This window comes from Daucus carota, chromosome 9 (genome assembly GCF_001625215.2).
Source record: "Daucus carota subsp. sativus chromosome 9, DH1 v3.0, whole genome shotgun sequence".
NCBI classification, from domain to species: domain Eukaryota; kingdom Viridiplantae; phylum Streptophyta; class Magnoliopsida; order Apiales; family Apiaceae; genus Daucus; species Daucus carota.
In genome coordinates this window covers 21727895-21742999 of record NC_030389.2, presented here as the reverse complement: position 1 = coordinate 21742999, position 15105 = coordinate 21727895, and the positions used below count along the sequence as shown (strand labels likewise).

General features: G+C 38.9%; 2 protein-coding genes across 2 annotated transcripts in view; both read right to left on the bottom strand.

Moving 5' to 3' along the window:
* LOC135149485 (uncharacterized) overlaps positions 1 to 12338 on the bottom strand; it is a 50504-nt gene extending 38166 nt beyond the window's left edge. The window contains exons 1-4 of the mRNA XM_064085212.1: positions 11649 to 12338; positions 8761 to 11559; positions 4321 to 4423; positions 2791 to 3014 (exon numbers count right to left, since the gene is read on the bottom strand). Coding sequence (XP_063941282.1) covers positions 2791 to 3014; positions 4321 to 4423; positions 8761 to 11559; positions 11649 to 12338 — 3816 coding nt within the window. The remainder of the gene's footprint in view (positions 1 to 2790; positions 3015 to 4320; positions 4424 to 8760; positions 11560 to 11648) is intronic.
* Positions 12338 to 13970, bottom strand: LOC135149484 (uncharacterized). The gene is made up of 3 exons (XM_064085211.1): positions 13912 to 13970; positions 13699 to 13819; positions 12338 to 13579 (listed from the first exon to the last, which is right to left on the bottom strand). The coding sequence occupies exons 1-3, from the start codon at positions 13968 to 13970 to the stop codon at positions 12338 to 12340; spliced, it is 1422 nt and encodes a 473-aa protein (XP_063941281.1).
* Positions 13971 to 15105: the final 1135 nt, after the last annotated feature.

The window sequence follows — 15105 nt, the reverse complement described above, 5'->3', positions numbered from 1 at the left end:
TGTAGTGTTCCTTCTCAGCGTCAGTCATTTTATCATTTAGAAACAACATGATAAATCTTGGGTAAAAGCATGAGACTTTTGCATTCTGCTCGACTGATATGCTCCTTAGGGGTCCCAACTTTGTAAGAATGGCTTGAAGTTGAAGTATGAGTTTACCAAAGTTGATCAGGCGATTATGAGCAATACAGAACCCAATCTTCTGAAGCAAAGATGATATTACATTGAAGTTCTTGTGAGTGGTAGGAGCAAACACTTTCGCCAAAGTGTCGAAGAAAAGGTCCCACTCAGGCTTCAGATTGCCTTTCAACATCCTAGGCAAGTTGATTTCTCCCTGATATAAAATTGTCTGAAAGAATTGGGTGATTTCAGTTTCAGTGGGGAGCTCAGCAAAATTTTCCCTCGGAAACCCAAGTATCCTATTCACATCATCAGTTTGATATAAATGGTACGTCCTCCGTGTATATCTCCAGAAACCCGATGATTATCCAACAATGTAGTATTCAGGGCTGTCGAATGGAAGTCCTAAATTGGTTGTATCTGAAGTTCTGCGTGAGCTGTAATAGCAGTGCTGACGAGCGACTGGCTATTCAAAAACCGTACCCAGAGTCTACAGCGAGCCAAACTGGCCTCGGGATCAAAGAATCCATTCAAGTTAGTCTCCTCGATTACAAACGACCGGCCATTTTTAAAATTAAAAATTGAATTAAGTGAGAATTTTTCAAATAAAATATTAATTCTCAAATTTCTCACAAATTTCAATTAATAATTAAATATCAATTAATTAATTAATTAATAATTCGATTTAAATGAGTAAAATCGAATTAAAAAAATTAATCTTAAAATGGCTACAAACAAAGTCCCAAACACGGTCTTAATTTCCAATTATCCAAAAACCCCCAATTAAGCTTCACAAACCTTAAATTTCGAAATCAAGAAACAGGGTTTCGAAATCTTTTGAATCAATCCACCACAAACTGATCTAAACAAACGATTCTCAGTCACAGGAGCTCAAAACCGGTGAAAACTCGAGCAAAATCGTTCGAATCATCCTGACTCAGTCGAACTCAGTTGAACTCGGCGAAATGGGTTAAAATTTCGACAGCACTTCGACTAAAATCGTGATTAAAAAACAGTAACAAGCAAGCTTTTTGGGCTTGAATAAGTAACCAGCAAGTTTTTTAATCTAAAACTTGAAAAACTCGATCAAGAACAATGGAGTGTATGTATGCGTGTGTGTGTATCGAAGTGTAATGGAGATGAATAGGTATGACTTTCAAAACTAAAGTCATATGGGTCAGAGGAGGTCGGTATGATTTTCTAAGGAAATGTCATACCGTGTTTCCTAGAATGACATTCTGGGATGATCGGTATGACATTCCTAAAATAAGTCATACCGCTTCAACAAGGTATGTCATTATAATTCGGCATGACATTTTCAAAATGCCGTACCGTATTTGTGAGGTGTACTGAGCAAGCCAGCCGATATGACATTTTCTAAAAATATCATACCGAGCTAAGTAACAGATTTTAAAAAAAAAAAAAACAAAAACGAAAATAATATGATTTTTGATTGATTAAAAACAATAAACTTTTTGCACATTTAATCAAAAATCTAATACACATAATATATAATATATTACACATATATTTGTAAAATTCAACTTTAATTAAATATAAATACTTATGAATTTAATTTTAATTTATTAAAATGAATTAACTTAAAATCAAATATTTATGCTTAATTAATTTTAAAAAATACAAAATAAATACATATAATTATCTAAATGCACAGAGAATATTACAGGGGAGTATGCAGCACTTGGAAAATTATAGAGACATATATGAGCATGCATAATTTACACAGAAAATTATCAGATAATTTACAAATAATTATATAAAATCTAATAAATAGATATAATTACATGGGTGTCTTTGCCGGTGAACAGTCTTCTAGTTTGTACTTGCTTAGAAGATCTCTGACATACTTTGACTGGCAAATGAAGATGCCATCTTCCTTTTGGCTTACTTGAAACCAAGAAAGTAGGATAGCTCACCCATCATACTCATCTCATAATTACTCTGCATTAACTTGGCAAATCTCTTACACAAGTTATCGTTAGTAGAACCAAATATAATATCATCAACATATATTTGAACAAATATCATATCATTATCATGCAATTTGTAAAAGAGAGTTTTGTCTATGACACCTCTAGTGAAATTATTTTCAATTAAAAACTCAGAGAGGGTGTCATACCAAGTCCTTGGTGACTGCTTGAGTCCATAGACAGCTTTGAATAGGAAGTATACAAAATCAGCAAACTCTAGATTTTCAAAGCTAGGGGGCTGTTCCAGATATACTTCTTCTTCCAGCTTTCCATTAAGAAATGCACTTTTCACATCCATCTGATAAACTTTGAAGTTGGAGTGTGCAGCAAATGCAAGAAATATTCGGATGGCTTCAAGACGAGCAACTGGAGCACAGGTTTCATCGTAATCAATTCCTTCTTCTTGGGAATAACCTTTTGCGACTAGTCTGGCTTTGTTTCTTACAACAATGCCATCACCATCTAACTTGTTCTGGTAGACCCATCTAGTTCCAATTATAGATTTACCCTTCAGCCTTGGAACCAGGGCCCAGATTTCTTGTCTCTCAAATTGATTGAGCTCTTCTTGCATGGCAAGAACCCAATCAGGATCAGCAAGTGCTTCATCCACTTTCTTTGGTTCTAATTATGATGAAAAACCAGAGAATAGACATTCATTTGTCGTAGCACTTCTAGTCCTTACACCAACATCAGGATCACCAATAATCAGATCAAAGGGGTGATCTCTGCTCCAAATCCATTCTCTTGGAAGTTGTGTACTTGATGATTCAGCAATATTATCATTAGTCTGATGTGTATGACTAGTTGATCCACCAGCTCCCCCTGAGTTGCTGTCAGGTTGACTTATTGATCCACCACTAGCATCAGTGGAATCTCCAGCATTATTGCCATTTCCTCCACCATTGCCTGGATCATTATCATCATTGTTGTCATCACCTGTTGCAGCCTCAGGTGGCACATCATCATCTGAATCAGAATCTGGATAGTTGTCAAACTTCAGAGATTCAGATGGATTAGCAGATTGTAAACTTGGGAGTTTAGTGTCATCAAATGTTACATTGACACTAACTTTCACTGACAGAGTATCAATTAACTCTATAAGCATTATTAGTATAACCAACAAAAATGGCTTCAGATGCCTTTGGCTCAAACTTGTTCAAGTTCTTCTCTCCATCTTTGAGAACATAGCACTTGGCTCCAAAGACATGAAGGTGTTTGACATAAGGTTTCTTGTTTTTATACAGCTAAAATGGAGTTCTCATATGATCCTTATTGATCAAAGTTCTATTCTGGGTATAGCAGGCTATAGTCACAGCTTCAGCCCAAAAGTACAGTGGAAGCTTTGCTTCAGCAATCATTGTCCTTGCAGCTTCAATCAATGTACGATTCTTTGTTTCGACGACTCCATTCTGCTGAGGAGTCCTTGGTGCTGAATACTGCCTTCTAATTCCTTTTTCAGAGTAAAAGTTGATTAGGGTTTGATTCTTGAATTCTGTGCCATTATCTGACCTTACAGCTTTCACTGGCACACCCTTATCCAATTCAACTTGCTTTATATGATCAATCACTATCATCGGGGTTTCATCCTTAGAAGCCAGGAAGTAAACCCAAGTAAATTTCGAGAAGTCATCCACAATGACTAAGGCATATCTTCCTCCATCAATTGATGTAACATTTACGGGGCCAAACAAATCCATATGCAACAAATGACGTGGATCTGTAATGGTATTGATGGTTTTGCCTTTGTGAGATGCTCTCTTCACTTTTCCTTTCTGACAAGCTTCACACGGATCATTAGTTGAGAATTATAGGGATGGCAATCCTCTCACTAGATCTCTCTTGACTAGAGAGTTCATGATTTTGAAGTTGAGGTGCGAGAGTTTCTTATGCCATAACCAACTATCTTCAGCAGACGCCTTTGCGTAGAAACAGTGAACTGCATTCCCTGGTCCTGAAGACAAATCAGCTACGTATATGTTGCCTTTCCTTATGCCACATAGTGAAGGATGCTTATCCTTGATATGTTTAATGATACATATCTCCTTTTCAAAATGAACATAATATCCCTTGTCACAAAACTGACTGACACTCAGGAGATTATGTTGAAGTCCTTCAACTATGGAAATATCCTCTATGATGACCCTTCCAACTTTGTACTTGCCATATCCAACAGTACGACCTTTGCTATTGTCAGCAAAAGTAACTGACGGACCAGTTGCTTCTCTTATGTCTTCCAGCAGGGATCTTGTACCAGTCATGTGCATTGACGCTCCATTTTCAAGCACCCAATCAACTCGAACAACTCCACTGGCACCCTGCAAAAGACAACTTGATTAAACCTTCTTTGGGACCCACATTTGATTGGGTCCGGCAGACTTAAAGAATTGATTTCTATCAGGTAATACAACAGAGCCTCTTGGACTGATACTTGGTTCACTCTTGACTAAACTTACTTCCTTAACAACAGCCTTATAAACCTTGGTTTTAGGCTTTGGAACATAAGCCTCCGTCCTAACACGAGGAGGACTAGCAGTCTTTGATCTAGCATGCTTATTGTTTGTGTGTTGCCTAGGTGATGTGTTTTCATTTTTAGCTTGCAAATTTCTAAAATAAGCAGACATCATATTGAAAGCACAAGTCATGCAATTATCAACACCACAAGATTTATTACATGCATCAAAAACAGGAACAACAGGAATATCAGTCACAATAGTAGGAATATCAATAGATTCTACTCTAACCTTGTTAACAGATTTAAAGTTCTCAGTAGAATGACATCTATTGTTCTTGTTCTTACTATTCACAAAATTATTAGGCTTGTTGAAATTAGTTCTCTCAGAGTTGACACCTAAACCAGCTTTGGGCAACCTTACATTGCCTTTCACTTTGATTGGTTTCAGAGATGTCAGGATCTCATCTCTATTCTCATTACTCTCTTTCATTTTAAGGTCTTCCTGTTTGAGTTCATATTTAATGACAACAGGAGTTTCTAACAGAAGTTCAGCTTCTGAGGATTTGAACAGGGGTTGAGGGGAATCTTTCAAAACAAAAGGAATTCCTCTCTCCTCAGCACTCTTCTTAAAGGGAGTAATGTTACTAGCCTTACCTACAGATTTGTTATAGTCAAAACCTATTCCAATAGTTCTCTTGATCTCTTGTTTATCATTAAGTTCTTTGACTATAGTGGAGGCATCCTTAAAGGCTTTACATTTCACTTTCTCTTCATCTAGCTGCAGTCTTAAAGCAATCTCACCTTTTTCTAAAACTCTGAATTTAACATATTGTAATTCTAAGTCCATAGTCAGTTGTTCAATTTTAGGCTTTTATAATTTCATCTCATTCATTTTATAAGCATGAATATCTAAGACTAAAGTATTAATCTTAAGGTTAGCAGCTTTCAACTTACTTATAGCATCATCTCTTTCTAATCCTAATTGCATAAAAAGTTTAGGGCATGTAGGATCTACCTAAAAGCTTCCAGCAGGAGGAGGTGAAGATTATCCAGCATTAGCCATTAGAGCAATATTCCCAATCTGCTCTTCTTCATCACTGTCTGTATCATCCCAGCTTTTCCCTTCTGCGAGATAAGACTTGCTCTTGAAACTTTGACTTCCAGAAGTACCCTGATGCATTCTCACTAATGCATCATACTTCTGCTTCAGCTCGTCGTAGGAATCTTTTCTCTTTCTTTGAACCTTGGGTTGTTTGCACTCAGTTGCAAAGTGTCCCGGTTCACCACAGTTTAAGCATTTGAACTTGCTTCTATCCACCATCCTAGTCTTGTATCATCCTTTGCTAGTAGAAGATGAATAACCTCCTTTTTGAAACCTGTTGGCAGTAGGTTTGTACTTGTAGGAGGAGTTCTTCCGAAATCTCATGTTTCCAAATTTCTTGGCAAACAGTGATAGAGATTGATCTTCTAACTGTTCTAGCTCTTCCAATGTATAGAACTCTTCATCACCACTAGAAGAAGCAGTCTGACCCATCTCAGGTACAACAAACTCTTGAGGGGTTTTAGAAGGAACAACATCATCCTTCTTTTCTTCCGGTGCAGGTGATTCAACAACTAGAGCTCTTGAATGGTTCAGTGTTTTACCCCAACCATATCACTGTTTACTCTGAACTTGTTCGAGTTCATAAGTTTTCAAAACTCCGTAGAGTCTTTCCAGAGAAATCGCATTCAGATCTCTGCTTTCCCTGATTGCAGTGATTCTGTGTTCTAGATGTTCAGGAAGTGTTAAGAGAAACTTCATGTTGACCTCCTTCTTGTCGTAGTATTTCCCATTCAGATTTAAATTATTAATCAGGTTATTAAGTCTGATAAACACTTCTGAAATCCCTTCTCCGGGATTGGAACCAAACTGTTCATACTGAGCCATCAGTATCTCTTTCTTGTTCTCTCTGACTTCATCTGAGCCTTCGTTTATAATCTCTAGTGTATCCCAGATTTGCTTTGCGTTCGTACAATTAACAACAGCGTTGTACATAACCGGATCTAGAGATTCAACCAAAATCAGTTGAAGAGCGTCATCTAAGTTCATCTGTTCACTCTCTTCATCTGTGTACTCAGAAAGTTCTTTCGGAACAGTTTTATGAGGTATTAGCACACCATCCTCTTCGTGTGCTAGTATGAGCTTCATCGGAGTAGAAACACCTTTGTTCAGAATCCCGATATATTTTCTGTTGGCGGTGCGGAGGAATATTAACATATGCCTCTTCCATAGGCTAAAGTGTTCCTTGCTGAACTGCGGGATTTTAATGCTACTGATCTTTTGTGTACTCATGTTTAAGGATTTAAAGTGAATAGTGTTTGGATGAGATTTGGATTTTTGAAAGAAAAATATTTTAAATCAGAATTAATTTTTGGAATTAATTCGAATAAAAAATATTTGGACGTTACAGAGTGTGTATAGGATCTAATACGGAAAAATGGTATCAACTGCTCTGATGCCAATTTTTAAGTCCTCGAAACGATTGTAGAAAGGGTGGTTCAATACAATCGTCACTAAAAATTGCGGCGGAATAATCAGATTAGAATATAACTTGTTAATCAGATTTTAATTAATTAATATAACAATGTTTTAAGTCGTTATATAATTAATATGGTTCGTTTTAATGTCCACTAAAGTTCATAGAATAAATTCGATATGATGTATTCTAACTTAGTGATTAAAACAACCGAGTGATCAAAGCATAGAAAACTGTGGATATAACAATTGCAAGTTACAAACAACTTGAAAGCTTTTACAATGCTTGAACAAAATAGAAATGAAGAAGTGAAGCCATATATATAGGCAAATCACTTGGAACTAGGTATGACATTGAAAGGAATGACTTTCTAGCTTCGGAATGACATTACAATGGAAGATACGACATTTTTACACAAAGCCATGCCATAAAACAAAGAAGGAATGACATATATAAAGAATGTCATACTGCCAGGGGCGGTATGACTTTCTTACTTGGCCATTACTCTTGAATCGGTATGACTTTACCAAATAAAGTCATTCGGTTGCACTTTATATGACATTTTAAAGTCATATAAACACAAGTCATACACACACAAGGGAATGCCTGATTAGCAGACACAGTATGACATTTTGTCATACCAGGAAATGTCTGAAACAGAGAAACGGTATGACATTTTGTCATACAAGGAAATGCCATATAATCAGACACCGTATGACTTTACTAAATAAAGTCATACCGACTGCTTAAGTCAGCCTGACAAGCACGGTATGACTTTGTTTTATAAAGTCATACCGAGTTATAAATTGTATAAAACATGATTTTCTAATTAAATAAATACTCAGTAATTACTCAATTAATTATATTAATCATATAAATTCATAGAATAAATTGATTCGAAGATGAATCAATTTAATAAATAAATTATACAACTAATTGGATTAATTTGATAAGTGGAGTAATTAAAAAAATATTTATAAAATTCTTTTCCTTCAGCAGCAGGGACTCCAGACTTTGTTGAACGTTGTAGATCTTTGTCTTGATTGAACGGCCACTTATAGTTGATGCAGAACACTTAATCTGAGTAGCTGACACACAAATGTACTGTCTGGTTCATCTGTATCTAGCTGAATTAAATATTCTTTATCAAATAAACATTTGAGACGTGGCTTGTTCGTCGAGTCTTTGACTTCATAGTTCTTCTTCATAAGTAAAAATAGTATGGAATCTTCTGAATAAATAAAGTATTAAAACTTTATACCTTCTGCACTTCTGGACGTGCTACAAAAGATTATATGTACACTGAGGCTTGAACATGTTAATGAACTTCTTCTAGTGGTGTGCAGCAGCATCCTGAAATTCTTTAGACATATAACTTCAATAAATCACTTGACGTTCTTCGTACGGATTCCTTCAACAGTACTTGCTATTTACCTTGCTTTCTTATCAGAGTTGAGTTGGTACCTCTTTTTTTTTTTTTTGCTAAATAGATATGTATTAGAAAGAAAAGAATGTACAAACTATCCTGCCATCTATGGCTCTCTAAAATAAATCTAAGACAACAGATTCAAAATAGAGAGCCGAGCAAAGCAAAAGAGAGGGCAGAACAACCCCCATAATAAATACAACGCAACAACTAGTCAAAATGAGAGATACAAGTTCGTAAGACATAATTACTACGAACAGCAGCAATAAACCAAGACTCTCCAAAAATACGAGCCTGCAAGTCAGTGATAATGCCATGAAGGAGCTTTCGTGGTCCAAAAGAGCCTCTGTTGTGTCTTCTAGCATTCCTCTCGCGCCAAAGGTGGTAGGAAAGAATCTGAGCAGCAATAAGAGCAATGGTGCGCCTGGAAGGGTCAGGGCAGGTCATGAGGTGCTCAAGAAGATCTGTCCATCGCCAATGGGGTAAAATCCGAGTCCTGTAGATGGGAGAAAAAAGCATATCCATAATATAACATGTATAAGGGCAATGAACAAAGAGATGGGAGTGAGATTCCACTCCACCAATACAAAGATAGCACTGCAAAGTGGTCGTAAGGTCCCAGTGGTCAAGTCTGTCCAAGGTTCTAAGACGTTCCTTACAGACAAGCCAAGAATGAAGTTGGTAGCGAGAAACCCCCTGTTTGAACCAAACAGTAGAGTACCAAGGAACCCCACTACCACGTAATCGAATTGAGTCCCAAATAGAATGCACAGTAACATTATGTCCAGAGACAGAATCCCAAAGGAGAACATCAGAGCTGGTAGACACGGTGGGGTAGGAGAAGGTTGTCAACCAATTACTAAATCGAGTCCCACTTCGACGCTGGCTAGAGACAGGTTCCGGGATCGCCCAGTGACCATGAGAGATCCAATCAGAAACCAAGGCTTGGGGAGAGGAGCCCAGGTGTGAAATAATTGGATCCGTAGAGCATGTGGCAATAGTAGTCGAGTTATACCAGGGGTCAAGCCAGAGTAAAGTTGAGGCTCCGTTACCAATTATGAATCTGATGTGAGCTTTAGCTGAGTCACGTAGTGATAAAAGCTTACGCCAAATCCAGGAGCAGTCAGTTGGGGTGGGGAGTAACCAGAAGGACTTCTGTTTGACCACAGAGTGAATAACCCAGTTAACCCAAAGAGAAGAGCAATCTTTATTCACAATTTTCCAAAGATGGGAGAGAATCTGTGCTTCATTCCATGTAGCCGGGTTGGGGATACCAAGCCCACCCTCCTCTTTAGGTAGACAGAGATCCACCCAGGCAACTTTGGCTCCACCAACAACCAAAGAACCTTTCCACAAGAACCGGGTGAGTATGGACCGAATAGTGTGATGAACACCCTTGGGGAGAATGAAGTGGCGTGTCCAAAATGAAATCATGGCAAGAAGGACAGACTTTATAAGTTGGACCCTTCCAGCAATAGAGAGCAAAATATTCGTCCAGTCATCAATGCGAGCAGTTAATTTTTCAATTAAGGGCATGCAGTCGTTAACACAGAGTTGCTTTGTGATAAGGGGCACACCAAGGAAGCGCACAGGTAAAGTGCCATGAGGAATAGCATAAGTATGATCAAACCAAGAGGTCAACAGAGCATCACAATTATTAAGAAAGCAAGTACTCTTCAAAAGATTGGCAGTAAGGCCACTAACCCGAGAAAATTTAGCAAGAGAGTCTATGATGTGCCCAATCGACACCCTGTCGCCCCTCAAGAAAATGAGTACATCATCAGCAAAGAACAAGTGTGTGAGCTTGAGTTCTTTGCACTTCCAATGATACTGAAAACCAGTTGGAACCTGATTGAGAATAGAAGAGAACACATTCATTGCGAGGGTGAAGAGGTAAGGCGAGATGGGGTCACCCTGTCTAAGCCCCTTTGCGCCCTTGAAGAACCCCACACTGGCCCCATTAAGCTTGACAGAGAAGCAAGTGGTGCAAACACATCCTTTTATCCAGGTAATGAATCTGGATGGGAAGTTCATATAATGAAGGCAGTCCAGCAAAAAATCCCAATTAATTGAATCGAAAGCCTTGTTGAGGTCGAGTTTTAAGGCACATTTTGGGAGTCCAGTTTCTCGACCATACCCCCTAAAGAGCTCCTGGGCAAGAAGAATGTTATCACTAATCTGGCGACCAGGGACGAAAGCAGATTGTGCCTTATCAATTATTCCAGGCATAACACACTTGAGTCTACAAGCAATAATCTTCGAGATGCACTTATAGATAGCAGAACATAGAGCAATCGGACGAAAGTCTTTCATACAGGTGGGCGACCGAGTTTTAGGAACCAGTGCAATAAGAGTAGAATTCACCCCAAGGTGCATGGGGTCACCCTCAAAAAAACTCCGGACCGCTTTGCAAAAGTCGCGACCAAAGATTGACCAAGTCGCAAGAAAGAACTCACGATTAAACCCATCAGGACCCGGTGCCTTGCCAGGTTTAAGCGACTTAAGAGTTTGGAGGATCAAGTCATCCGTAACAGGAGCAACAAGTGCTTCATGAGTGTCCAAGGGGAGAAGAGGGCAAGATAAGTTCTCCCAATCCAAAGCAACTCGTTCCCCAGCAGAACCAAGATGACCTTGGAAATGATTAACAGCCACACTCGCTACAGCATCGTGACCATGGACAAGGTCACCATTCTGATTGAGAATTGAAAGGATCTTGTTGGTATTCCAGTTGGTACGAGTTTGGCCAAAGAAGAACTTGGTATTCGAGTCTCCCAATTTCAACCATTTACATCTAGACTTTTGTTTGTAGAGCTCCTCCTCATGATCAAGAGCAGTGTTGAGGGCAGAGATGGCAGAGTCCTCAGCATGCAACAGAGATGTATTTCCCCTATCAAGGGTCACAGAATTTTGAACGAAGGCAAGGGGTGTGCGGCACTGCTGGACAACAGAACGAACATCCCCATGCTCCCTATTCAAAATCACCAGATTAGCTCGAACAAGTTTAAGTTTTCTCCAAAAAACAGCAAGCGGATCCCATAAAGCAGAGTGTCCCAAGCCCTGGCCACGCAATCAAGAAAACCATCAAGGCTGATCATATAGTTAAAAAACTGGAAAATCTTGTGAACCCTGCGCACAGAATCACAGACAGTGATGACTAGAGCATGATGATCCATAATGCCTCTATTATGGACTACCACTTGACTCGAGGCGAAGTTCAGAAGCCAAGAGTCATTAACAAGGACCCTGTCTAATCTTTTCAACACCAAGTCATTCTCCCTTCTGTTTGTCCAGGTAAAAGTATCCCCAATGGTTCGAAGACAAGTGAGACCAGCATCAGCCACACAGTCTTTAAAAGCTTGCATCTCGGGTGTCCAGTGCTCACGACCCCCCAGAATTTCAGAAATGCTCAACACAGTATTAAAATCCCCAGCCAGGCACCAGGATTCACCCACAGAATAAGAGGAAATAAAATTCCACCGAGGTACACGATCACATCCATCATTAAAAGCATAGATAAACGAAATGACAAAGCTAGAATTGTTCTCTTTAAATAACGCACGACAAGTAACATGTTGAGGGCTGGAGTTTAGAACAGAAACAGTCCAAATAGCAGCATCCCAACCAATAATAATACGACCATTATAATGATCAGCATGCTTAGAAACCCAAGACAAGTTTCGTTTAATTCTATTTACAACCTTGGACATATTTTGAACTTTAACTTTAGTTTCCATAAAACCAACAAAGCTAAGATGATTAGAATCAACAAAATGAAGGGCCTCTTTTTGATGAGACCGCTTATTAAGACCCCTTACATTCCAAGTGGCACAATTCATTAAGAAAGGTTTAAGATAGTCACCTTACCCCGTGACCGTAGGCTTCTTTTGTTTTCAATATGAGTGAAACCATCTTCATCAACATTCTTTCCTCTCTTGCTTGGAGAGGCCAAAGATGGAGACACTTGGGGAGATTCAGTAAAAAAGGGTCCATTTTGACCCTTACCTTTGCTCTTCTTTCTCTTGTTCTTGGAGGATTCAGAAACAGTGGCTTGAGGACAGATTGGAGGTGTGTTAGAAGCTGGCAAGGCACAAACAACCTCAATGAACCCCTGATCAACTTCCATCTCAACTGGAGCATCACCAGAGCATCCCAAGGGCGCAACAGGCGCATCTTGGAGCTCAACATCACTAGAGCGCACTACGGGCGCATCTGGCGCATTAACAGGCGCATCAACCACAGACGCATTAGCAGGGCATTCCACGGGCACTTCAGGGACACTATGGGGCATAGTATTCCCTTCATTGGGATTAACAGAGACAGGCTCAGAATCAGTTCCAACAACCTCAGTTTCAGCTAAGGACACAATTTCTCCTTCTTCAAGAACAGAAAACTTGTTAGAGGTGCCAACAACATCAGGGTTGGGGGTGGTTGGGTTGGTGACAGGTTGAACAGGGGTGGGGTTCACAGTAGGATCCTTCTCCACAGGACAACCCATAAACTCAGCTTTTTCTTTCCCTTTCTTTACTGGAGCCTTTTCCTTGGTGGGGGGCTTCACATAGGAGGGGTTCTTTTCACATCTTGAGTCAAAATGCCCAAAAGCTTTACAGTAGGAACAAGACTGTGGGACCGAACTATAGTCGATGCCCACCCTAACTTTGACCACTTCACCCGTATCCTCATCAATAACAGGGACCCAAACTGCCTTTGGATAGGAACAATCATAAGTGATTTCTACAAGAACCCCAGCATACTTCATAGGATTCAGTGTGGCAGTTTGCTTATCAAGACTAACTGGGACTCCCACAGCACTAGCAATGTGCTTGAGACCCTCCCTTGTCCAATAAGAGTGTGGAACATCAACAAGTTTCACCCAAGTGGAGACTTTTTTAATCACATTTTTCTGAAAATTTGCTCCATCAGTCCAAGGTGCAAGGTATAGGCGTTTACCCCCAATTTGGACAGAGTTAAGAGCCAAGACCTTCTTCATATCCTCCACAGCATCAAACCGAAAGGTGTAGTATCCTTTTGAGTTGTAGTAAACATTTTTGAGACCACTGTTGGTCCATAGCTTCAAAGCCTGCTCTTTAACATATTTAAATTGTAAACTAGCCCCAACAAAGTGACCAATGCAGCTAGAAGACCATTGTTTTCGAGCCTCAACTAGAAATGAGTGTGGCAACTCAAGATTGGCCGTACCGTCCCCTTTAAAGAAATCTTCCTAGGAGCATCTTTAAACCCATCATCAAACTGCTCAGCATTAGCTCCATTATTAACAATCTTAGACCAAGTAAGTCTAGGAATACTCGAGTCCTCACAACTGGTGGACTCAGAATTAGGTAGATTCGAAGAACCCCATTTTAAACCTCAAAACTATTTTTTAAAGACTCCAACGAGCTAGACTTAACAAACCCCAAATCATCAACATTTCTAGCATATTTAGAAGACTGAAATTTGACAAAATCATTCATAGATAGGCCATTATTCTCAAGAAATGTGTAACGACCACGAAATTCAAGTACGGATGATTATCATTTTATAACTTATTAAGTTATGCAAACTATTTTTATTTTTTTTCTCTATTTATTGGTATATGTAGTTATTTCGAAAGTTGTGCGAGACCTTATTATTTATTATAGCCAGGCACGGGTAATGATTAAAAAAAAAATTGAGCGTATAAAGATATATTTAGAATTATTGAGAATCCCAATATTAATATCAATTAGCATAATGATTACTATAGCAAAAAAAAAATACGAAATAGAAATTTCAGTTAATTCTATTTTATTATTATTATTATTTTTTTCTATTTATTTACAAGGACCAAGATAATAAACACTCACAAGTTATATGTCCTTGTTAGCAAATTATACTCTATAAAAAGTCAAAGAAAAACTAGTTTGCAACAGAAAAGAATTGATAACTCAAGTTAGGAGAGAAATAGGAGAGAGAAGCTTTTAGAAGAGGAGAAAAACAAGGAAATTGGCAGGGGAAGATTGCTATGAAAGGCAGTTAACAAAGAAATACTAAGGTAATAAACTCATAGCCTAAATTTAGTAATATGTAATTTAATAGATTTAGAAGTATTAAATTCTTGAACACAATCCTAGAGCCACATTAAATTGCATTTATTTTCTTATGCAATTAAGTATCAGCTGCACAATTCTTTTGTTTTGAGGCTTGTATTATTGATTGATTTCAATTAAAAGAAAGTGTATTATCTTTTCCCCAAATTATTCAAAATTAGGGTTTATAACAATTGGGCGTTTTTGATTTAAGCTTGATTTGGTTGAGGTATGGGTATGAATGGACAGAGGGAGAGAAGACGAGGAGAATAAGGGTAGCGGGGAGTGCCGAGCACCGCCAGAACGACGGCAACACCGTCGTCCGATTCCGGCGACGTGAGCGGAGCACGGAAAGGGATAAAGAGACGGGGATCGAAGGGGGAAATGGGGGAGATCGACTGGGCTTGTTGAGGGGAGTATTTTCATAGAAAAACCGGAGCGAATGAAGATGGTCGGAGTGAGAGAGAGGGAGGGGGAGAGAGAGAGAGAGAGAGAGAGAGAGAGAGAGGGAGGGGTTGTGCGGTGGTGAAACCGCCGGGGA

Bases quoted from the DNA above. Each gene is read 5' to 3' on its own strand.
- LOC135149484 (XM_064085211.1), bottom strand. From the start codon at position 13,970: ATGAATGATTTTGTCAAATTTCAGTCTTCTAAATATGCTAGAAATGTT. The intron at 13,820-13,911 runs GTTTGTTAAGTC...TGAGTCCACCAG, and splicing joins AGAAATGTTGATGATTTGGG to TTGTGAGGACTCGAGTATTC. The intron at 13,580-13,698 runs GTACGGCCAATC...GTTAAAGAGCAG, and splicing joins AGATTTCTTTAAAGGGGACG to GCTTTGAAGCTATGGACCAA.